A 25,977-nucleotide genomic window follows, 5' to 3' on the forward strand; every position below is an offset into this window, starting at 1 on the left:
GGCCCTGGCATTCCCCTGTACTGGGGCATATAAAGTTGGCAAGTCCAATGGGCCTCTCTTTCCAGTGATGGACTACTAGGCCATCTTTTGATACAAATGCAGCTAGAGACAAGAGCTCTGGGGTACTGGTTAGTTCATAATAATGATCCACCTATGGGGTTGCAGTTCCCTTTAGCTCCTTGGGTACTTTCTCTAGCTCCTCCATTGGGGGCCCTGTGATCCATCCAATAGCTGACTGTGAGCATCCACTTCTGTGTTTGCTAGGCCCCGGCATTGTCTCACAAGAGACAGCTATATCTGGGTCCTTTCAGCAAAATCTTGCTAGTGTATGCAATGGTGTCAGCGTTTGGAAGCTGATTATGGGATGGATCCCTGGATATGGCAGTCTTTAGATGGTCCATCCTTTCTTCACAGCTCCAAACTTTATCTCTGTAGAGTAGAACTCTCTAATGCCAGCACTGGAAGGCATGTGAGGGCCGTCAGGGCCATAGAGAGCCTGGAGGGAGAGTAGAGGCTCCGCCCAGCAACTGATGGGAACAGATGCAAAGACCCATATCCAAACACTGGAACCCTGCAGTGTGTGTGTGTGTGTGTGTGTGTGTGTGTGTGAGAGAGAGAGAGAGAGAGAGAGAGAGATCCAGAGGGATGGAGGACACCACAGAAACAACGCACAGAGTCAATGTACAGGACTAAGGTGTGGGGGGGGGTGGCTCATAGAGACTTAAGCAACAGTCACTGACATGTACGGATCTAAGCTAGGTCCTCTGCATACCTCCTGCTATGGTTGTACAGTTTGATGTCCTTGTGGTACCCCCAGCAGCAGGATTGGGGGTGTCTCTGATGTTTTAGCCTGTGCTTGAGACCCTTTTCCACCTACTGGGTCTCCTAGTCCAGCCTTTCTAGCCCTTCAAGGCCTGGTTCTTTTTTTTTTTTTTTTTTTTTTTTTTTTCTAAGGAAGGAAGGAAGGAAGGAAGGAATGGATCTGAGGGAGACGGGGAGTGCAGGGGAACAGGGAGAAGCGGAGTTAGGGAAACTGCACTTGGGATGTAACGTAGGTAAATAATAAAAAACTTTTAAAAATTAAAAAAAAAAGTATTATTTAAGCCAGGTGTGGTTAACCCTTTAATCCTTGGGAGGCAGAAGCAGACAGATCTTGCAGTGTATCTGTGAGTTCCAGGCCAGCCTGGTCTACATAGCTAAGTTCGCGGTCCATCAGAGCTACACAGTAAGACCCCCGTCTCAAGAAAAATAAACAAACAAACAAATGAATCAATAAATACTTATTGTTTAGCCTGGATGGTGGCCAGTGCCTGTAGTGCCAGCTACTCAGGAGGCTTGTAAGGAAGGTCACTGGAGCACATGGGCTTTTGCCTTTCCCCAATAGGGAGGTGCTCTCACGGTGCAGGCTGCATGAACCCATTGGTGTTTGACAGAGAGCAGCAGTAGACAGGGAGGAGCAGCAGTGGGTGTGGCCCTCTATTGTTACAGCTGGCCCCGCCCCCAGCCCTAGGCACTAGAGTCTACTGGAAGTCAGAATCCCTCCCTCTATCCTTGACCGTGGCTGTCATTAGTTCTGAGCCTCGAGTATAAAGCATTTCCCGGTCCTAAGTGGCAGCCAGTGCCACAGCTCTCAGGCCTAGGATGCCCTAGGACCCTTAAGACTTGAAAGATATTGGAAAGCTCCCTTGAAAGCTCCCAGCCAGTGTGCAATCTTTCTCTGGCTCTTCAAAGTCTTCTATTCTCTTCTAGTTCCAGCTCTGCACCTTCTCTTATCTTGTCTTGTTAAAAAATACTTGAGCCGGGAGTGGTGGCACACGCCTTTAATCCCAGCATTTGGGAGGCAGAGGCAGGCGGATTTCTGAGTTCGAGGCCAGCCTGGTCTACAAAGTGAGTTCCAGGACAGCCAGAGCTATACAGAGAAACCCTGTCTCGAAACAACCCCCCCCCCCAAATACTTGTGTGTCGGTAGTGGCACGTGCCTTTAATCCCAGCACTGTGGAGGCAGAGGCAGTCTGTGACTTTGAGGCTAGCCTGGTCTACAGAGAGAGTCCCAGGACAACCATGGCTACACAGAGGAATCCTGTCTCAAAAAGAAATTAAAACTCACAAGCCCCCCAAACCCTTACTTATTTGGCAGTTGTAAGTACTTTGTATTTTGCTTTATAACACACACTAGGGATAATGGTCACTTCGGATTCAGACATGTTGATGTAGAAACAGTGGAATGTGTTCTGCAAGGGGGGAAAGTACATTAATAAACATGCTGAGATTTTGTTAGCACTTCCTTCATAAACAAAAGGCTGTTTTCCAAATTCCTTACTACATTATCTCAAAGTAACTGTTCCAAGAAACACATTGTTAAGACTAAAGAATTCCGATTTAATTAATCAGATATTTTAATGTCAACAAAGAAAAAAAAATGCTGTACAAAAATAACTTTCTCTGGGCTGAGGGTTAGAGACTTTTTGTCAGCATCTTTCCAATCAAACTTGGTGGGCTAAAATTATTAGCTTTTCTTATTATGTGAAATCAAGTAAACCAATGTACCCTACAACAGAAATGTGAATCAGATGAGGCAGTGCGTCTGTCAGTCGGCTTTGTGTTATCTCCATGGCAATAACGCCCTGACCCTGTAGGAGAGCTACTGCTCCTTGGCTGCAGTGTTCACTCCCTTGCCATTTCCTGTCTGTAGCCTGCAGGTTTGCTCTGATAAGGACCACTCTTGCTTAGCACTCCCAGATGCCCCCAAGAGCTTGGAGCTGTAACACTGCAGAGCTGTGACAGTTCTCAGCAGGCACGAAGCGTCCGCACTCTTTGTATGGTCTAAATCCTGCGTCACTCGGCTTTATTTTACCCCCTTTAAGGTTGTTGATCCCAAACGGACAATAAAATACTTCCTGTCTGTGCACTTATCTCTCTTAGCTCCAATCTTGGAGGTGGTGACACGGGCCTTTCATCTGTGCTATCGAGCCTCCTAACCGTCATCCCCACAAACATACTTTAACCCACTCCCAGTAGATGCCCACCCCCTTTTCTGCCTGGCAAGTATTAGGGTTACAGGTGCTCACCACCACGCCCAGTTTTATGGAGCTGAAAATGGAACCCAGAACTCTGCGTGCTAGCGCTTTTCAAGCTGTGCTGTCTTCATGAACTGCCCCACCTCCTTTTTCTCCTTTTGTTCTTTTTTCTCTTTTTTCTTTCCTGGCAAACCTACAAGCGCACCTCATCCAAACCCTTGCTTTCTCCTCCCTCCCTTTGTGCTCCATCCTCCCTGACCATCTCCATCCTCCTGTTCTCCTGGCTCCTTGCCTCCTGCTGACAGTGGCTTCCCTAATTAATAAAGAAGCTGACATTTTCTCCAAGTCTTGCTTTCAGCTGTAGCTGACACCTCTCTGTCTCTGATCTCAGTTGCTGAGAATTTCAAAAGCTGACTTGACAGGTTTGTTTCTAGCTCCCTTGGCTCAGTGGGGCTTCCTCCCCAACTCCATCCAAGACATCTTTGGACCCATACAAAAATCTTAGCTTTAATATTTGCCTTCAGGGGTACAAGTATCAGTTTCTCCACCTTTCCTTTTAAGAGATTTTAATTTATAAGTGTCTGACACCTTTGCCTGAAGAAGGTGTCAGATCCCCAGAGTTAGAGTTACAGTTGGTTGTGAACCATTTAGTATGGGTGTTGAGCCATCTCTCCAGCCTCTCTTTCTTTAAACTCTCTCTTTTTAAGTGTGTGTGTGTGTGTGTGTGTGTGTGTGTGTGTGTGTGTGTTGGAACATTCCACAAACAGGTGTGTGGAGGTCAGAGGACAGCCTCAGGTGGCAGTCTCACCTTATATCTTGATAAGGCTCTCTTTCCTGGTGCTTCCTTTGTTAAGATGGCTGGCTGGCCAGAAGTCTCCTGGGATTTTTCCTGTCCCCTATCTCATCATAAGAGTGCTGGGACTGTAGGCACATGGCACTGTGCCTAGCTGGGTTGCAGACACATGGCACGATGCCTAGCTGGGTTGCAGACACATGCAAACATGTCTAGCTTTTCAGGGTGTCTGGGAATCTGCCTCAGGTCTTCACGCCTCTGAGTCCCACTGAGATGTCTCCTTAGCCCCTTCTCACACTTCTCCATTGCCCATTGCCTTGTGTTGAATGACATGGTCCTGCTTCTGTGACTGGAGTTCCCCAAGTGCCCCAAATGCTCTGGAGTTCTAACCAAGTCTCTACCCTTCCAGAAGAACGTCTTTTCCTCAATGGCTCAAATTTCCGATATCATGCAAATGGCTTAAAACCCTCACCCGTAGCTATTTCTCAAGCACCACACGATGTATGTAACTGGGATAAACCTCATAAACATTTTAAACTTAATACTTCCCAGGCTGGCATGCAGCTCAGTTGGTAGAATACTTACCTAGCATGCACAGAGCCTGAAGTTCCAACCTCACCACCGCATAAACCTCAGTCTGGTGGCACACTTGTAATCCCAGAACATGGGAGGTGGAGGAGACAGGAAGATCAGAAATTCAAGGTCATCTTTGGGTTGTATAACAAGCTCAAAGTCTTAAATATAAATCTGTAGTTGTAATAAATGCTACTTAAAACAAGCACAAACTTTTCTGCCTCCCACCCAGTGGCTCAAATAAAAAATTGAAGTCATATTTAACATCTTTTTTTTTTTTGCCAGGAGCCTTGAACATAGCTGGCAAGTATTCTTCTCTGATCTACATCTTTCCATAGCTCACACGTCAGGCATCAAAGTTCATCGTGTGCTTGTGCGGCACACATGCGTGGACTACGGTGAGGTGCTTGCTCTCGCCCACTTGTTCTCTGCCTCATTCTCGTGAAATAAGGTCTTTCACTGAATCCAAGAGTGGGCAAGCCTTGGGGTTAACAGGTAGCAAGTCTCAGCTGTCCTCTTGTTTCTATCCCCTGTGGCACTGGGGTGACAGCTGTGCCTTACATGGGAGCTGGGGACTTGGACTCAGGTTTTGACGTTTGCACAGCAATAACTGAGCTGTCTTCCGAGCTCCTCTACTCTTTTAATTTTTAGATTTTATTTTTACTTCTGTGTATGAGTGTTTTGCCTCCCTAGGTGCCTATGTGTCGCTTGTGTGTCTGGTTTCCATGGAGGCCAGAAGAGGGCATTGGTTTGCCTACAACTGGAGTTCCAGATGATTATGAGCTAAGGGATGGTTGCTGGGAATCTAATTCTGGTCCTCTGGAAGAGCAGTCAGTGCTCTTAACCACCGAGTCATCTCTCCAGCTCCTATTTCATAATTCCTAAACACCTCAAGTTTAAGGATTTGAATTCCATCTCCTCTATTACCATGGAAGGCTGGGGCATCCTTGACTCTCCTGTCCTCGACTTCAGCCTGCATCCTTCCTTCTCTTCATCTGTACTGAAGCCAACTAAAGTGACTTGCAGATGCTTCAAAGTATGTTCATCTCATATGCCTGCATGTGGGTGGTGTGTGTGTTGATGTGTGTGTGAGCTCACATGAGTGTGCATGTGTGGTGGTCATAAGTTGATGCCCAGTGTCTTCCTCAGTTTCTCCCTGCCACTATGGCAGAGTCTCTAATTTGAACCCAAAGCTCACTGATTAGACTGTGTAGTCAGTCAGTTGGCTTTCTTCTCCACCTCTTATGCACTGCGGGCCACCATGCGCATATATGTGGGTGCTAGATATCTGAACTATGGTCTTCATGCTTGTACATAAAGAATTTTACCCATTGAGCCATCTCCCCAACCCAGAGCACATTTTTTTTCTCTTTTGTCCTTTATATGTATATGTTTATGTAGTATATATCATGTGTACATCTTAGGATGTACAGCTATGCAGGTATGTGTGCGTGCATGTGCACACAATCACTTTCCACCTTGTATATTGAGGTAAGGTCTCTCACTGAGCCTGGAACTTGCAAAGCAAAAGTCCCTCATATCTGCCTCCTGGGGTTGGGATTACAGGAGGACCTCCATTACTGACCAGACTGTTATACAGGTGCTGGAGATCTATCTGATTCTGGTCTTCATGCCTGAAGAGCAAATGTTTTTACTTGCTGAGCCATCTTCCCAGGCCTCAAATCACAAACTCACAAACACAACTAAGACTCTGGGGCATTGTGTATAAATACAGAAGGAGACTGAGAGAACGGGGCATGCTGGTTGGTGCCCTCTGACCTGTGAAGTATATGATAGCGTTTCCTCCCATCTGTCCTAACAGCAAGAATGTGTTACAACCAAGAGAACTTGGCTGATACCAATTGTCAGTATATGCTCATCAACTGTAACAAATGTAGCACTCTAAAGCAAGTTGCAGAGGATGAAGAAACCAGGGAAGGGCACCTGCCTATTCCCCCCCCCTCTCCACACACACACACACACACATGGGAATTGGTGGCAGGAGGATCCTAAGTTCAAGGTCATCCTTTGCTATATAATGTAGCCATTTGGAATACAGCCCTGGATATTCTATCTCAAAACAACAGCATAATAATAGTCTCTGAAGTCATCTTTAATTTTTTTAATTATTATATGTATATACAGTGTTCTGTCTGCATGTATGCATGCAGGTCAGAGAGGGTACCAGACCTCATAGTTATGAGTCACCATGTGCTTTCTGGGAATTGAACTCAGGATCTCTGGAAGAACTGTCAGCGTTCTTAACCTCTGAGTCATCTCTCCAGTCCCTCATCGTTGATTTTGTCTTAAAAGTATCTAAGCATTTGATATATGGACTATTGAAGAATCCCATGATAGATTAGATATTTCTCGTTGTAGATAGAGATGTTTCAATTTAAAAAAAAATCGTATTATCAACATTTGATATTACCAGATTAATTTACTTAGCAACTATCTAATGGTCATCAAAGTCTGAAAACTAAATGCTAAGCCAAATGAAGTAAGAAAGCACTGTCTTGCCAAGAAAGGAGAAAACATTGCAAGATGAATCAGTGGACAAATTGCCCGCCACACAGGGCACACAGGTCTGACTTTAGCTCCCAGCAATTCATGTAAAAAACAAAAACAAACAAACAAAAAACCAGGTGCAGGAGGTGTACCTATGACCCAGAGCTGTGGAGGTGGGGGCAAGATCCTTGGGGCTCAAAGGCCAGGCAAGTTAGCAAACCAGTCAGCCAGGTTCAGGGAGAGATCTTGCCTCACAAAGTGTCTGGAGGACTTGGAGAGGGGGCGGTTCTGAGTTAAGAGCATCTTAACTTTGCTGCTCCTGCATGGGACCTGGGTGTGGACCCTGGGATCCACACTTGTCTCTTCATAAGCACCTGGAACTCCAGTTCTGAGGCATCTGATATCCTCTTCCGTCTCTGCCAGTGTTGGCATGCATGTGGTGCATGTACATGCATTTGCGTGAACGCTCACATGTCAAAAAAAAATCTTTTACAAAGGAAAAATGTCCAGAGAAATGACTGAGAAAAATACCTGATGTCAACTTCTGGTTTCCACATGCATGTACACACATGTACACACACACACACACACACACACACACACACACACACACCATAGAAAAAAGGAAGGAGGAAAAAAACAGGAGAAAGAAAGCAAAAACATAAGCTTCACACTGATAAAATGCTTCTAGACTAATTCACCGGATAACAAAAAAATACAGAGTAGGCTGGACCGGTGGCTCAGCAGGTAATGAGAAATACTTGCTGTTCTTCCAGGGGAGGCAATTTGATTCCTTCCCAGCATCCACTGCAGGTGGTTCAGGACTGTGGATAACTCCATCTCCAGGGGATCCGACACCCTCTTCTGTCCACTGGTCACACACACACACACACACACACACACACACACACACACACAAAGTAAATAAACAAAAGTGAATTAAGAAAACACAGAGGCACTCGGGAGGCAGAGGCAGGCGGATTTCTAAGTTTGAGGCCAGCCTGGTCTACAAAGTGAGTTCCAGGACAGCCAGGGCTACACAGAGAAACCCTGTCTCAAAAAACCAAAAAAAAAAAAAAAAAAAAAAAAAAAAGAAAGAAAGAAAGAAAGAAAAAAGAAAAAAGAAAACACAGAGGACAGGAAAACAGACTAGCAACAACCTATGTGCAACACCAGAGCCATACTGTGGGAAAGGATAGCCCTGATGTCCATTTTTCCAATAAAGAAGTTTCAAGGGGAGAGGGAGGGGAGAGTGGAAAGGATCTTTCAATTAAAAGAGAACTCTGAGTCCAGTCAGGCAGTAGCAATGTGTGAACTTTATTTGATCTTGATTCATACAAAGAAACTCCAAATTTCCCATTGTCTAATCACTTTATAACCCTTGACTAGATACCGTTAGCTGCACGTGAATGTATTGTTATGAAACATTTGCAAGTGTTCTTCAAAAGCTGAGAGGGCCTCATGTGGTGCAGCTGGAGATGAAAAGGTAAGTCCTGGGGATCCAGGTGAGCATCCAGGAAGTGGGGTAGCTTAGGGCTAGACAGACAGACACTACTGCCCATTAGAGCACGACTGTTCACAGTAATGGCTGTGGACTGTTACCATGTTACGGCTCACTTTTGCAATACTTAAAAGTTTTTCATAGTAAGTTATTTAAAAAAAAAAAAAAGCCCAGTGTGCAGTGGTTCTGTGAAAGCAACCTCTGTACCACTTTACACCACAGCCCTATGGGGGATTTGTGTCTGGTCACTGTGACTCCCCCAGTCACTGGTTCTGTTTGTTCTGGCTTTTGTCACTTCCTCCCATGTAATCCAAGGCAAATCTGGCTCCTGCACAACTCCTGTCCACCTCAGTTCAGTCTGCCCCTAAAACTGTGTAGCCAGAGTGTTACATTTAAACACACTGGTGTCTGATACAAAGCCGAGCACAAGATAGAGATGGTTAATGCACAGCACAAAGCCTGCCAGCTTCTCTCTGACCTTCTGTGCCTGCTCTGTCTTGGAATGTTTGTTCTCTCTGGCCTTTGTACACCTCAGGCACTTCTTGAACCTTCTACCCTTGGCCTCAGCTCAACACTTACACACATTCTTCCTGCACCTGCAGTATTCTCTTCCCCCAAGCATGCCTCGTCTCTCAGACCTCCCCTCAAATGCCACTTGCTTGAGGCTACTTCTCTTGATATTCTAGATGAAGTTAGACAGCTACTTCCCATAATAGCTTGTCCCAACTGAAAATTTAAAATATGGAAATCTTTGTTCAAAGTCTAGCTTCCCTGTTATACTCTCAAAGCGAGAGGGACATAGCTCTTCACTCTATCCCCAAAGCCGAGCATTTTGTTCTAGCAGAGGGTCAATAAATCTTTATTGATCTGTAAATGACTAGCTTGACTGCTAGTGAGAACCTGAGTGCTAAGTAAATTAACTTGAATATAATACTGGCCAAATCATGAAACAAAACTGCACTTTCATTATTATATTGAATGTCTAACTTAACCGATATCAGTCATACTTGCTATCAAAAGATCTGTAAATCTTTAATGTGTTTGTATACAAGGCCAGGGAGGGAATTGTGAGGATGGCCTTCATCACAGATCCAGGCTAGGGTCCCCCATAATGACCCCAGTACATCACCCACATGGGAGAGTTCTGACATCAGCCTCGAGTGTACCATTCCTACAGAAAATGCAGATGCTCTGAAAGTGGGTTCAAAACTGTAAGCAGTTCTTTTAAACCTGACACAGCCCAAGCAGCCTGTGAACTAAGTAGAAGCAAATCCAAAACACTGGAAGGTCAGCTCTTCACAGCTTAGATTAGTGAGAAGAAGAAAAAAAAACCACTACAGACTCACAAAGCAAAGTTTTATTTGAAAATTGTTAGGATTTTAGTGCATATGAAAATATTTTATGATATGACACATAAGGATGTTAGCACATGGAAATATAGTAGAAAATATTTTAGGCAACTTTTGAAATCACTATGCTTATTTTCCTGTGAACAAGTCCTTTGCTTACATGAGTTTGGTCATGGGACATTAAGAATATTTAGGATTTTCATATTATTGCTTAACAGCTTCTTAATGAGGCTTTGCATTTCTACCTGATCCACACATAATATTTTTCTCAACTCAGCATTCACGACGGAAGCTTTTTCTCTCAGCTCTGATGGTACATGCTTAATATTGAAATAATCTGACAACTTGGACCTGGAATTGTACAGCATATTGATAATCATTTCCATGTCATCGTCTGGGTCGCTGGTACGTCCCTCTGGGAAGACGTTAGATCCGTACATCTGTTCCAACTTGTGCTCGGCGGCTGCGGCCAGGGCCAGGCTCCGTTTCAGGTGCTCCCTGGAGGCCTTGATGAACTCCTTGAACTCGGGACTACTATTGCCACCAAGAAGCCCCTGCTGAATCTCCGCATTAATATTGGAAATTTTTCTCAAAATATCCTCATGTCTCGTATTCAGTGAGTGACGTCCAGGTACTTCTTCAGTACTCGGGATTTCTGACTGGCCTGAGAGCTGGGGTACATCCTCAGAGTCTGTGGAGACATCCATGGTGCTGGTGGTCTTTACTGTTACAGTAATAGGAGATGCTTGGGTGTTAGCTGGCTGGGTGGCCATGGATGATATCCGTGAGGTCCCCGTTAGCTCCTTGTTTGGCGTTGTGCTGGTCACTAACTCTTCCTCGGGCTCTGACATTTGCCGGGATTCAGCCTCGGGCTCCGGCTCCGGCTCCGGCTCCAGCTCAGGCTCAGTCGGCAGCGGACTAGACTCCAGTTCCGGTTCCGGCTCCGGTTCTTTTTCAATAAATGGTTCCTCCGTGTGTAAAACAACAGAAATATTGTTTGGCCGGATGGACCAGAATGCTGTACTTTGGGTTCTTCTTCTCCTCAGCGTGAAGCCGCTAGTACGGGAATTTGTCGTTTCATCGACGGGTCTGATCAGAACATCGCTCTCAGGGGTGACATCTTGAGCGGAGACTAACCCAGGGGTGAGTAGCACCTTGGATGCCAATGACCTTGGCTCTGTGCCATCCACAGTTCTTGAGGAACTCAACTTTTTCCCGAGATCCTGCTCCTTGGTGGGGACACTCATTATGAGGTTCTGTAAAATGTGTACATAATGATTCAAATTCTGCTCTTCATCGGGCAACACAGTTATGGCTTGAGGGGGAAAAAATCAAACACACAGTAAGTAACGGTTATTCCATATGACACAATGGCAGACTCTGCTAACCTCGGCTCACTTTCTAGGCTAGCTCTTAAGTACAGAAGACAAGCTCCGTTTCCCTAACACCAGGCCACTGTTCTCTGAAAACACGGAGCCAGAGGTGCACGTGTGTGCCCTTTTCTACATCAGTTTATGCTTGTTTTCCATATAATTTATGATTCAGTAGCCAACTTATTAAACCAAAATTCCTTTTTTTCTACTAATTTATTCATTTATTCACTTTACATCCGGATCACTGTCCCCTTCCTCCCTGTCCCCACCCCTCACACAGTCCCTCCCACTTCCCTTCCCCTTCTCCTCTGACAGGATGGAGCCTCCACCCCCACCCAACTCCATATCTCCCCACCCTGGCACATCAAGTCTCTTCAGGGCTAGGTGAATCCTCTCCCACTGAGACCAGACAAGGAGGCCCAGCTAGGGAAAAGGGATCCAGAGACCGGCCACAGTTTTAGAAACAGTCCTGGCTCCAGTTGTTGGGGACCCACATGAAGACTGAGTTGCACATCTGCTACATATGTGGGGAGGCCTAGGTCCAGCTCGTGTATTCTCTTTGGTTGATGTTTCAGACTCTGAGAGCCCCAAGGGTCCAGGTTAGTTGACTCTGTTGGTCTTCCTGTGGAGTCCCTATCCCCTCAGGGGCCCTCAATCCTTCCCCAGACTCTTCTATAGACTCCAGGAGCTCCCGTTCAATGTTTGGCTGTGGGTCTCTATTTCAGTCGACTGCTGGGTAGAGCCTCTCAGAGTTATCCTAGGTTCCTGTCTGCAAGCATGACAGAACATCATTAATAGTGTCAGGAATTTGGTGCTGGCCGGTGAAATGGGTAAACCAAAATCATGCTATCTAACCCTGCAGGGCACTACAGTAGACACACACTGGCTCACCGGAGTCAGTTATTAAACTTTTAGAGGTCAGATGTTTAGATAAATATAATTAAATTACCTAAATTTGCAATTGTATTAAAACAGAGATCCAAAACTCCTCACTTCCTACTTACCCTGCTTTGCTATTAGTTGTGCTCTTTTGATTATTTACAGCTAATACATCTGTAAAATGGGCATGGGATGCTCTGGCTCTGATGAACACCAATTATTAAATACAGTAAACCGTTGGCTGTGTGTGTGTGTGTGTGTGTGTGTGTGTGTGTGTGTGTGTAGGCAGAGGTTGACACCAGTGTCTATTTTCCTCAGTTGCTCTTCACCATAGTTCTTGAGACAGGTTGTCTCACTGAATGGAGCCTCAGGGATCTTCCTGGCCCCACCTCTCCACCTTAGGAACTACAAGTGACATCACTGCAGTGGCCTTTTGTTTTGGCACAGGTGCTCAGGGTTAAACTCAGGCCCTCACATTCACAAGGCAACCACTTTACCAACTGAGTCATAGCCCCATCCCTGTTTTGAAAGTTTTAAGGAATTTCTTTTTCTCTTTTACTGATTTTTTTTATTAACAAAAATAAACATCCTCCCCCTCCCCCAATCCAACTGTGAGTTTAGAGATTTCAGGTCAGGAAGACTGAGTCAGACAGACACGGTCCCGTGCAGGTGAGCTGACACTCCCATGCTGGCCTCTGCTCTTCTACTCTCCAGGGCCGTGACTTTAGGATTTTCCTTGATATTTTCTTAAACAAAAGATACTGGAGCTGAAAGGATCAAGTACACCACAAGAAGACCCACCTAGCAGTGGGGGCTCACAGAGACGGAAGAGCATGCAGGGGCTAGACCTAGGCCCCCTACACATTTGTAGCAGATGTGCAGCTTGGTCCTAATATGGTCCCCTAGCAATTAGAACAAAGACTGTCTCTGACTCTAATGCCTGCCATTGGATCCCCTTCCCCTACCTGGACTGCCTGGCTGGGTCTCAGCAAGAAAGGATGCGCCTAGTCCTTCTAGAACTAGATGTGCCAGGGTAGGGTGGTACCCAAGGGGGCTTCCCCTTCTTAGAGAAGGGGAGGGAATAAGGAGGGAGGGGCGTGTAAGGGCAAGACTGGGAGGAGAGGAGGGAGGGGAGACTGCAGTCAGGATGTAAAGTGAATAAAAATAAATAAATTATTGGGAAAAACAAACAAAAAGCCAAAAGGTACTATGTCTGTTCTTTTATCTCACATAAAACAAATGTAGAGACTAGAGAGATGGCTCAGAGGTTAAGAGCACTGGTTACTCTTCCAGAGGTCCTGAGTTCAATTCCCAGCAACCACATGGTGGTTCACAACCATCTATAATGGGATCAGATGCCCTCTTCTGGTGTGTCTGAAGACAGCTACAGTGTACTCATATACATAAAATGAGTAAATCTTTAAAAACAAATGTAATAAGAAATCGGGGATAGGAGCCATAGAGCTGTCTCAGAAACTGCCTTTGCCAAGGACCAGCGTTTGATCCTCAGAACCTCTCCCCAACACACACACAAAAGGTCAGGCATAGTTATAAGCCTTGCCATTCTAGCACTGGGGACATTGAAAGAGTTGGAGACAGACAGATTCCTGGGGTTTCCTGGCCAGACAGCTGAGCCTACTTAGAGACTTCCTGACCATTGGGATATCCTATCTCAAGAATATGTGTCAAATGGTTCTCAAGGAACGACACCAGAGATTGTCCTCTGGCCTCCACAGCCACAACCTACACATACACACAAAAGCCAACACTTAACATATCTGACTGCTGCCCAAAGGTTTCTGATTCTTTATTTTTTTTCTGTTCACTTGATATGTTTGGAATTCAAATAGTGCTTCCTCTCTAATGCCTTTAATTTGTTGAAGAAGAAAAAAAAAAAACAGGAGTTTTCTTACCTCTGTTTTTATTAAGTGTGAATGTACTGACGACAGGAACTGAGCCATCTCCCGAGCCCTGAACATTAGAAATGACTGTACTGCTGCTATGCACTTTGCACCCTTACGCATCAGTGATTCGTACTAAACGGTTTACTGGTAAACTATAAGCTATCTGTAATTTGCTTCTAAATAAGCTAGGCACAAGGATTTGGGGGCAGGGAGGTTAGGGGAGAAGGGATATGAGTGGAGACGCCCAGATTAATCAAAGGGTCTATCACAGAGGGAGCGTTTATGCCACCACTTCTATTTGTGTGTGTGTGCTTGTTTCATTTTTTTCTATAAAAAGTTGTTTCTAAAATTGTTGAGAAATTTTCTGTTCTAGGCAACTAGGAAGCAAAGAGTTGGGCTGACCATGGCCAATCCAGAGCAGCCAACAGAGACATGACAGAGGCTTTGCAGAGGGAGCTGCTCAAAATTAGGCTAGGACCCACTTGATCTTCAGTAAATTAGCTTGTCTCTTCAGACTAGCAAATGGCATACCCAGGTAGTGATTAAGTAAGTTAGGATGCCAAAGGACAGGAGAAGGAGGTGCTCACTAGATGTGATTTCTAAAAACATCTCAAGTACTCATTATCCTCCCCTGCAGTTACTCTGGAAACACCAAAAAGCCTGTTTGTGGCTGCCTAGCAACAGAGGCACCCTACCTCCTACCTCGCTTTTCTTTCTTGTAAATGCACCCTTGGGTCTCTGGATCATTCTATTCTTGAATCCATCCCCACCTCACATGCTTCCTCACTCTTGTTTTTGCCCTTCTAACACATCCCTGCATCTCAGATTCCCGGTGCCACTAATCAGGACCAGTCTCGCACATCATTTGAGCCCAGTAGAAATGTTTGCAGGTCAGATAGTAAAAGGATAGTCTCCAGTATCCTTACACAAAATCCCACCATGGTGAAATCCTGTTTTTCTCGGTTCTACAGGAAATTCTAAAACAGCAAATACACTTCTAATTCTTACAAAGAGCAAGCCGACCTGCTAGAAGCCGAGTCACTTACAACACATTGGCCATTTCCTGTGTATAATATATTGACTCCAATACTATATAGCTGCTTTTTTGTCACTTGGATATCTCAGCAAACAGCATGTCCCAGACCATGGCTAAGGTTAAGAAGCCCCCCAGGACTGTGGAGATAGATCGGTCGGTAAGGCAAGTGCTTCCCTCACAAGCTTGAGGATCTGATCTCAGATCCCCAACACCCACGGAAGCTCGTCAGGTGGCACTGGGGAGGGAGGGACAGGAGGATCCCTGCCTGGGACTTGCCACCCAACTAAGCGCAGCAAGTCAGTGAACTCTGAGTGAAAGAAAATAAGGTGAAGAAAAATTGAAGAGAACACCTGATGGCAACCTCTGGCTTTCATATGCACATCTGCAGTACACACATGTAAGCGCGCACACACACACACATGCACACTAGAAGCCCCTGCAGTGTGAGATGTCAGGACACGGTTTCCAGGGCCTCTGCTAGGCAGCTGGGGCTTCTGCTGGAGTCTCAGCTCTGAGGATGTCAATGGAGCTTGAGTTTTCTACTTCAGTTACTAAAGCTAATTGGTGACAAGTTATAAACCAAGAGTTGTGTTTTCTGCTTTCTTTGCCCCCCCCACCCCCCAAAACAGGAACCCAGGCTGGTCTGAACTATTTAGCCAAGAAGGACCTTGAATGCCTGGTCATTCTGCCTCCACTTGCCACGGGCTGGGATCGCAGGGGTGGACACCGGTTAAACCTAACTTTTGAAAAGGCTGATGTCTTTGTGTATGCTCTATTTGAATGGTGGTTATGTGATTTCTTTTTTCACAGAATACAAAACAGAGAAGCAAATACGTCAACTCAGATTCTAGAGTTTTGCACATCAGCTGAAATAACTCTTTTTGAGGACTGCGTTGGAAAATAGAGAGAAAAAAGTATGGATTTCACTTGAAATGCAGTGCAGCGTAAATAATACCACAGAAATCAGCTAAACAAAATATACAGCATCAAATAATTACAAAGACTCACAGATTTCTCCACTATAATGACCTGTCACAGTTTTGTGGGGGCTTTTTGTTTGTTTGTTTTAAATGATTTTATTTGTTTAAAACAGTGTCTCTTTACATACCCCTGGCTGTCCTGGAACTCACTGTGTAGACCAAGGTGGCCTAGAACTCTCAGAGATCCTCCTGCCTCTGTCTCTCAAGGAACCAAAGGTGTATGCCATCACTCTGGCTTCTATAGTTTTTAACTGTTCTAATTCTCTGATAATCTGTAACAGGAATTACATTTTTGACACTAATGGTATATTTTCTGATATCTTTAATTATGAACCTATAAACTAAAAAAATTACTTAGTAATGTGTATTTGTCTACAGACTTGTAAATTTTATTGTTATTATTATTATTATGTATATATGTTCTATTGTTCCCCTGTCCCCTGTTGCTCTTGTAGAAGACCAGGTTAGGTTCCCAGAGCTCACAGGGTGGTTCACAACCACCCGCAACTCTAGTTCTATAAGACCTGATCAATACCCTCTTCTGACCTGCACAGGTACCATGGAACGCACATGATGTACATATATACATGCAAGCAAAAGACTCAAACATACAAAACAAAATGACTAAATACAAATCTTAAAGTAAACAAACAAATATGGGGAGTGATCAGGACAGACACCTGACCCCACCATGTGTCCTCACACCCACATGTACATATGCACACCACGCACACAGACAGGTGTGTGTGTGTGTGTGTGTGTGTGCAACACATACTCACAAAGCAAGAGAAACTGAATAAGTTCAATTCTAATCTAAAGTCATGAGGGTGGAAGGAAATACTACACATTGCTGGAGTGCCAGCAAAAGAGGGAGAGGGGAAATTCCACATCCCAGGAAAAGATCTCTCAGGGATGAAAAGAAAACCAAGGGGAAAACAGGAGAAATGGTCAGAAAACCTTACCCTGATGGCTAAATGTGCTTCACCAGGACTGGCAGCATGGCTCAGCCGGGAAAGTGCCTGACAACCTGAGTTGGAAGCCGAGAACCATCCATGAAGGGGCAGAAGGAAAGAGCTGGCTCCATAAGATTGTCCTTAGCCTCCACACATGGGCTGTGGCAGTACGTTCATAACACAACACAACACACACACACACGCTATACAAAGAAACTATAAAAACAGTAAGCCAAAATGGAATTAAAAATAGTGTATCCTTCAAGATGAAATGCATTGTGTCTGTCTATGTGCTCAAGTATGTTTTAAACATTACAGCTTTAAAGCCAAACCATGTTGCTAATTTCAACACGTGGTTTGATATAAATGCCTGTTATAGTAAAATATCGTATACAACACTGGGAAGCATGGTAGCTAAGTAAAAGAAAAAGTTGAATTTTAAAACTCACATCAAGATGAAAATGTTGAATATATCTGACCTTTGTACTTTGAGGATTCATGGACTTGGGGAGGTGACTTGGGAAGTAGAAGCACATACGAGGATCTGAGTTCTAATCCCCAGACCCCAAGTAAAGCCATTCTCCACAGTGGGTATCTCTACTCACAGTGTTCCTACCACAAGGGGAAGTGGGGAAGGAGACTCTCTGGTGTCCACAGTGGTGAACAAAAGTCCCTGTATCAAAGGCGTGGAAGGTGAAAGAAGCTTAGGTTATCTACTGACTTCCACACACACACACACACACACACATTCTGAACTCATACATCTTTACTTTGTCCTGCCAACCTTGACACAGACACTGTTGACAACACACCAAAATTTAACCACAAATTTTATATGCTGCTTATTAAAAGATTCTTACAACCTCAAGCACAAGAAACACAGGGTGGCCTTATTCCATAAAGAAATAAACCTGAGCATCCATCACTCAGTAAAGAGCCAGCCCTGCCTCAAGTCCATAACTTCAGACAAGTTCCACGTATTTTCCAGACCTGTTTCGTACAGTGGATTCAGAGAACAGAGCTCCTCAGTGCTGTTTGAAGTTGTGCCTCAAATTCAAGCAAAATAAAATAACTGAGCTGACATCTTTCCAGCTCAAGCTAACCAGGCTGCTGTTTTCATAACTAGAATTCTGCACAGTGACTGGAAAAGGGACCTCTGGGTTACTTATCCAGCACTAACTTTTTACTATTAATTAAAAAGAAGTGGAGCTTTTGCTGATAGATTAAAAAGTACTTATATTAGTCAGGCATTCTGAATAAAAAATAAAATCTAATTTAATGTCTTTGTGTGCTTTGTGATTTTTTTTTTAATGTCATTAGGCTCAAGTCCTCCCACACAGAGATGGGCTTGCTCCAAGCCACTTGTCTTGCTCATAGGACATCGACAATTCTAACACACTGTAGTCTTCCTGAGAGCTTGAAAAGCAATTCTTGAAAGCCAGTTGCCAAGGTTTAAAGAGACTTGGAGGCTGGGCACAAAGGTCCGTTGGTAGAACGTTTGCCTGGTTAGTGCACGGAGGCTTGCTTTGGGTACCAAGGACTGTGTTAACTGGGCGTGCTGGCACAGGCTTGTAACAACCAGACATGGGGGAAGTAGAATCCTGAGGATCCGACGGTCAAGGTAATTGTTGGCTAAGTAGTGAGTTCAAGGTCAGCCAGGGCTTCATGAGACCCGGTCTCAAAAGATAAAATGGACTTGGGGAAGGGGCAGGGCAGAAAGGAAAAGGGCAAAAAAGGTAGGGGTGTGTGTGTGTGTGTGTGTATGTATGTATGTGTGTGTGTGAGAGAGAGAGAGAGAGACAGAGAGAGAGAGAGAGAGAGAGGAGAGATACAGAGAGACAGAGAGAGACAAAGAGACAGAGAGAGTGAGAGAGAGAGAGACAGAGAGAGAGAGAGTGAGAGAGAGAGAGAGAGAGACACAGAGAGAGACAGAGGGGGGGGAGAGAAACAGACACACAGGCAGGCAGACACACAGATAGAGAGAGGCAGAAACACAGAGATTGAAAATGAGAGTTCACCAAGAGCATCAACCTGGAAACCTTACCCTAAGAATATGCCATCTACCTCATAATTATTCATTAAAATATATTTTTTTAAAGTCACAATACAGAACCTACTGTGCTGCTATCCCCTTTTAGAGCCAGTCCACTCCCGTCTCTCTCTGGAGAGCTTTGCTTTGACTAATAAACTTCTGTCTAAACTGTTGGTGTCTTTTGATTGACTTCTTTCCTTCCAGAAGCCTAGGAGACGCGCCCCGACCTTCTACACATTCCCTTCAAATTTAACTGCAAGGACCCGCTAGTCCTTTACTGCCAAGGGCCAGATAGCAAACATCTCAGGCCTTGCAAGGCAGAATTGTGCAGCAAGCCCTTAGTTGCTGTTCTAAAGCAGGAAAACAGCCACGGCCAATATATACAGTAATGACTGTGGTTGCATTCCAACAAAACATGAAGTGTTTAAGCCCAGGCTGCAATTATGTTTTGTGCCTGGGGAGTGAACACCTAAGTGCCACCTAAGTGGGGTCCCGGCTGAAAGGAGGAGGCACTGCGAGCCCAGCTTAGGAGTTGAGCATCCTGGGGACAACGGGTGGAGCAGTATGAGGACTGGAGTGACACACTTGGCACCCAGTGTGTGACAGTGAGGTGGGAAGATGTAAGGAAAGGAAACACGTAGGTCACCACCAGGCACATCACTCACTCACTTGGATACGCCAGCAGTGACGAAGGCCATAGCCACAGCGCAACTAGGACCACCAGCTTCATGGGCGTCGTTCACAGCACTCCGCCATCCGACGGGAACGTCCTGGGGCCACCAGGCCGGGTACCTCAGGGCCGAAAGGAGGGGATGTCAGAGGCCTACCGTCCCACGTCAGGGCCTTGGCGCCCCGCAACGGTTGCCCCAGTGAATGGAAGGGGGCGGGGCGGCCGCGTGCGTGTTACGCATGCGTGTTAGGACTGCTCGGACTAGGAAGTGGCTCGATGGCGACCTGCCGCTACACGTCCTAGGGTAGGGGCTAGAGAAGCTCGATAAGTGGCACTCTATGGCACTCCCCGGTTGAAAAGCCCGGCCTCAAGCCTTCAGCCGTTGCACAGAAATGGATGTCTGATCGAAGAGATAACCTAGAGATTACACAGAGCCGATTGTGATCGGAGCTACTGTAGGAGACCCCAGTTTGCCCCCAAAAGAGATGCGAGTGAAGGATCAATTGCAAGAAGGCTGAGAGCGCTCCCAACAGCTATTGGTAGTTCAGATTGCATGATTGGCTGCAGTGTATGTGTGTGTGTGTGTGTAGGTAGGGACATTGCAGGCTCTGTGAAGAACTTTGGTTGTCGTTTTGATTTGTTAAGATTACATGCCATTTCTTTGACGATAAAGAGGTAGAAATGATGGAGAAATGTGTGACTATAAACGGATAGTGTAATAGAATTAGTTAGGGTCTTCTCTGTCCCAGACTGACCTGGAACTACACTGCACCCACGGATAATCTGAACTAATGAAATTTCTGCCTCCACTTTCCAAACCCTGAGTTTACAGGCACAGGTATGGACCAGCATGTATCATTTCTGCTGTACTAGATATTGAACCCAGGGCTGTGCCTGATTTAGACCAGCACTTCACAGCCTGAGCTACTCCCCAGTCTCAGTGAGAGAATGTTTTGATGTTGTTTGGGGGGTGTTGTTTCTGGTTTTGTTTTCGTTTTTTTTGGTTTTTGTTTTTTTTGGAGTTATAGTCATGTGGTTACTCAATTCTATATGTGGGTTAAAATCTGTAGAACTATACTTTTTTTTTCTGTATGATTAATCGTTAAAACTCACATGCAATGAAATGTCTGTCTTAGAAACAAGGAACTTAGATTCCAGTCTGAGACAATGGGGGGGGGGGTGCTTCAATGTTCTGAGCTAGGGAAGGCTGTGATTAGATGACAGCGGTAAAAAGCTTAGACTCATTGTAGAGACCAGAAGATGTCGAAGAAGGCAGAGTAGAGGCAAGATCTAGTGAGGAGACTCGGGGATACTGCTGAGGGCCTGAACTCCTGGGAGCAGACAGTTCGGACGGAGCATGTGATCATGTCTGAGATGTGTAGAGTTAAAATCAGTAAGACTGTGCTTAGATGGGCGGAGACAGGATCAAGGGTTGAAGTCTAGGCCAGCTCCATGTCTTAGCTATTGCGATTACAAAGCAGTCAATATGTGTGTGCAAGTCTGTCTGTGGCATGCTGACTTCAGGTACTCACCCAGGGATGGAATAGTTGATTGTATGGTAGTTTCTTTTTCTTTTTTCTTTTTTTAAATTGTGTGTGGTGCTGGAGATGTGGCTCAGTAAATAAGAGCACTGGCAGCTCTTCCAGAGATCCTGAGTTCAATTTCCAGCAACCACATCAAGGTGTCTCATAACCATCTGTAATGGTATCCCATTCCCTCTTCTGGTGTGTCTGAAGAGAGCGACAGTATACTCACATACATACAAATAAATAAATAAATCTTAATAAAATAAATAAATAAATAAATAAATCTTAAAAAAAAATACTTGAAGGCCAACCTAGGCTACATGAGACACTGTCTCAAAAATAATAAAGATCAGGGAATTGTTTAAATGTGGAGGAGGAGAAAATACGAGACGATGCCCAGATTTCTGGCTAGATCATTAGGGTTTTTTTGATGAACATTTACTGAAATGTACAATGTAGGTACATATGGAGGTGGAGAAGGATAAAGAATTTTGTGTTCGTCGGGTGTGGTGGCACACACCTTTAATCCCAGCACTCGGGAGGCAGAGGCAGGTGGATTTCTGAGTTCGAGGCCAGCCTGGTCTACAAAGTGAGCTCCAGGACAGCCAGGGCTATACAGAGAAACCCTGTCTCGAAAAACCAAAAACAAAAAAAAAAATTTGTGCTCCATACTGTTAAGGATGGGCTTGGGACCTCCAACCAGAGTGGTCTATCCCGTGAGGAGCTGGATGTAGGCCAGGAAGAAAGCTGAAGTGGAGGTTGAGTTATAGGCATGAACATTTGGTAGCAGAGCTGTCTGAGATAGATTGAGAAGGATGGGCAGATGGAGCAGACCCTGGTCCTAGGATGGATTGCCAGGAGACAGGCAGGCCAGAGAGGACACAATGGAGAGGGAAGGATTCCAGAGAAGAGTGGTGGTAAGGAACCCGAGAGGCACACTGTGGAGGAGACTGTTGAACTTCTGAAAAGACAAATGGGGGAGGGGGACAGAGAGGAAGAGGGGGGAGGCAGGCACAAAGACAGGCTTAGGGCTAGCATCAGCTACAGGCCCTTGACAGGAACAGTTTCAGTGAAATGGCTTGGGAAGAAGCCAGGCCAGGCTGAGTCAAGGGATGAGTAAGAGGTAACGAAGTCGTGACAGCTTGCACGGTGCTGTTTCAGGCTTGGTTCGTGAGTCTTCGAGGCTCCCCAGCAGTGCTCACCCCAAATATAGCAGCATGCTGGAACCAAACAGTTGGGACTGTTTGGAAAGCAACTTGGAATATGTAACAAAAGCAGTAACATAATATACACACTGTGATATAAATTCTATAACACAGATTCAGGGAGAGAACGTAGGTCCCAAGATAACCGTAGCTTGTAATACAGAGACAGTCAAATCCAAAGAAAATATGGACCTAAGGTTCCTACTCCCTACCCCCATCACCTGTTGAAATCCCAGCCCTCACCAAGATGAGAAGGCGATGGAGCTTTTGAGAGAGGAATAGATCATGGAGTTGAACCTTCACGAGTGAGATTGGTACCCTAAAACAGAGACCCCAGAAATTCTGTGGGAGGACACTGGATGACAGTCATCTGTGAAGAAGGTGGCTTCCACCAGACACCAAATCAACTCTCCCACCTCCCAGGAGTTGAGATAAATTGTTGTTTCAGTCACCTGGCCTGTGGTGTTATTTGGTACAACAGCCTGGACAAATTGAACCAGGCAAACTACGTTTGTCAAGTAGAATACTGTGCAACCAGGGGCTGGGGGAGTGACTGAGCTGGGAAAGTCCTTATTATGGGGACCTTTGTGCTGATCCTCTGTATACATGTAGAAAGCCAGGTGTGGTGAGTCAGTAACTGTAACCCCAGAAGTAGTGAAGTGGGGACAGGAGGATCCCTGGAGCTTGCTAGCCAGCCAGTCTAGACAAACCAGACAGCTCGGTGAGCAACCCTGTCTCAGTAAATAAGGTGGAGACTGACATGTGGTCTCCATACACATGTATTCAAATGCACACACACACACACTCTTATGGGCACACACATATAAAAATAGAAGATACACATAGGCATGGGGTGTGCTAAAACATTCTATTTTGGTTTTCAGTGAGCCAGGAAAGGTTCTATCTACTCTCTTCTGCTGTCTCAACCTAAGATTTTCCTTAGACACTGTCTTTAGATGGACATAGCACATCCAAAATTTGTATTTACTGTACTTATTCCTTCTCGCAGTCCAATAGATTGGGGTAAAGCTGGTTAGCCAGACACACATGTGTGTCTCTAGATGAAGATGCACACTCAGGAAGTCCTTCATCACACACTGCCCAGTGACCACCCTGTGTTCTCCTGGCTATAAGTGAGCTGAGAAAGTCACACTGGAGCCTCTGCCTACTCAGTAGCAATGCATCTTTCACACCCTTACATCAAATGTCACTTCCACCCCTCATTTGGTCCAGTGCTTGGAAAAATAAGTCAATCTTAGTACTTACAGAATGAATACATCTGTGGCTCAGGAGTTAAGAGCACTTCCTGTTCTTCCTGAGGCCCTAGCACCCACATCGGGAGGTTCACAATCAGCTGTAACTTCAGCTCCAGGTGATCTGTGAGCTCTGCAAACACCCACAGAGCATGTACACATACCCACACAAAGACACATAAGTACAAATAAAAATAAAGCCTTTTTTAAAATGAATGTGCACAGGATTGAGTGAGCTCCCTCTCCATCCCTCACCTTCTTGTATGTGTGCAGCACACCTGTGAGTGTGAGTGTGAGGTACATCATCTGGAGGCCACAGCAGGAGACCTAGCTTGTTTCTGTTACTGTGATAAAACATTGGCCGAAAGCAACTTGGAGAGGAAAGGGTTTATTTGGCTTTCAAATTACCACCCATCCTTGAAGAAAGACATAGCAGGAACTCAGGCCAGGTACTGAAACAGAAGCCACGGGGAAAGGCTGCTCACTGTCTTGCTCATCGTGGCTTAGCCTGCTTTCTTACACAACCCAGGACCATCTACCATGAGATAGCACCACCCATAATAGGCTGCCCCAAGAAGCTGACCCATAGAGATGCCCACAGGCAATCTGATGGAGACAGTTCTTCATTTGAGATTCCCTCTTTCCAGTGGACCCAAGTTTATGTCAAGTTGACAAAAACTAACCAGAATAGCATATCTTCCTCTATCACTCTCTGCTGAATTGCTTTTGAGACCGAGTCTCTCACTAAACTGGAAGCTCATTGGTCTAGCCTGGCTCTTCCTCCCAGTTCTGAAGGTACAACCATATGCGGCCATGCCTGGCTTTTTATGTGAGCTGGGGTTTCAAACTCAGGCCCTCATGCTTGAAGAGTAAGTGTTTTATTCATGGAGGTATCCATGTCTCCATCTATCCATCCATCCATCCATCCATCCACCCAACCACCCTAATGATACTTTTAAAGGTACTCTCTCTAAGATACAAGTAATGCCTAGTGTCCCGTCCCTATAACTTCATAGAAAGCTGAGGCAGAAAAATTTGCCTGAGGGATGAGTCCAGCCTGAGAGTTAGGAAGACAAAAGATGCTCTCTAGGACAATCACAGGTTCCAGCAGAGAAGTAATTCCACCACACGAGGGCAGCAGAGCCTCACTAATGAGTGGGCCGGCGTTGGCTGCTAACTTCTGAGCACCTGCTGCTGAGAATCTAGAAACTGGCCTTTAATTTAGCTACACTGTAACAATAAATGCTTTGCTATTTATTATGCATTTAGTTTTCATGCTTCCCATTCTAAATACAACAAACATCACACAGCAATATTTTAAACAATTCAATAAGAGTAATTTAGCAGGTCTCTGCGTGCTAAAAGTACTTTCCCCACTGTAGGCTGGTTTGAGAAATGTTGTCCTTGTCTCCGCTTCCAGTGCAGCCGCTCTGCACACAGGCCAGGACTGAAATCAGCTTACAAACCCACACCCATCTTGGGGCACAATAGAGTGCTAGGCTGCCTCTGGAAAATGCCCTGTTTTGCCAGGTTCTGACCCCTAGTTAGGCAATCGGGGTTTTGGTTTTCTTCTTTTACTTACTATAGAGGACTTGAAATTGTCTCTGTGGAACATTTTTGTTTGTTTTAAAGAGATTCATTTAATGTTATGTGTATAGCTACTTTGCCTGCATGTATCTGTATATCAGAAAAGGGCAGAAGAAGGCATTGGGTCCTCTAGAACTGAAGTTGCAGATGGTGGTAAGCCTGCTGGACACTGAGCTTGAATCCTCTCCTCTGTACGATCAGCCAGTGCTTTGAACCACTGAGCCAGCTCCCCAGATGTCAAGCACTGAGCCAACCCTTAACCGAGCTAGTCCTCTGGCCCCTGTGGAATGACTTTAATAAACGATAAACAGGATGGGTGTAGCTGAAAGGAGTTGCAAGCATGTGGTCCTTGGCATACTTTTAGCTCCATCCAGGAAGACTCTGTCATTGTGACTGTTAGTGTCAGACCTCATGACAGTCTGAGGGTGAAGCTGGTGACCCAAAGATGTGTTGTAAGTCTCCATGGAATAAGTATTGCACTGAGAGTTAGCTCAGCGAGGGAGTCCCTGCCTAGCATATGAGGTGCGAGAAACCTCACTACCTACACAGCTGTGTTGTCACAAATGGTGTCATTTCTCCCTTAAAACAAACCCTGAAAGTTAAATATCACACACGCACGCACACACGCACACTACACGGGAATCCAGAGCAGTTAAAACACTCCCTCACTTTCTCAGTGTATGAGTTTGCCCAGGCCTCCATCACAGACCACCACAGACACCCACCCACCCCAGCTTAAACAATAGCAGCTGGGTCCCTTGCAATTCCTGAGCCTAGGAAACCAAGATCAAAGTGTTTAGTTCCTACTGACACCTCTCTCCATGGCGCTTCTCATGTG

At 45.3% G+C, this 25,977-nt stretch overlaps 1 protein-coding gene across 1 annotated transcript; it reads right to left on the minus strand.

The window, feature by feature from the left end:
- Window positions 1-9,724: 9,724 nt before the first annotated feature.
- On the minus strand, window positions 9,725-19,757 carry Spesp1 (sperm equatorial segment protein 1). Its single transcript, XM_021172542.2, has 2 exons — window positions 19,568-19,757; window positions 9,725-11,056 (listed from the first exon to the last, which is right to left on the minus strand). The coding sequence occupies exons 1-2, from the start codon at window positions 19,626-19,628 to the stop codon at window positions 9,912-9,914; spliced, it is 1,206 nt and encodes a 401-aa protein (XP_021028201.1). The 5' UTR covers window positions 19,629-19,757; the 3' UTR covers window positions 9,725-9,911.
- Window positions 19,758-25,977: the final 6,220 nt, after the last annotated feature.

The sequence above is a fragment of the Mus caroli genome, unplaced genomic scaffold (assembly GCF_978045245.1).
Source record: "Mus caroli unplaced genomic scaffold, Mus_caroli_1 scaffold_11, whole genome shotgun sequence".
NCBI lineage: Eukaryota > Metazoa > Chordata > Mammalia > Rodentia > Muridae > Mus > Mus caroli.

Excerpts from the sequence above, each read along its gene's own strand:
- Spesp1 (XM_021172542.2), bottom strand. The coding sequence starts at position 19,628 with ATGAAGCTGGTGGTCCTAGTTGCGCTGTGGCTATGGCCTTCGTCACTG. Across the intron at positions 11,057-19,567 it reads GTCACTGCTGGCGTATCCAA|CCATAACTGTGTTGCCCGAT; the intron begins GTGAGTGAGTGA and ends TTCCCCCTCAAG.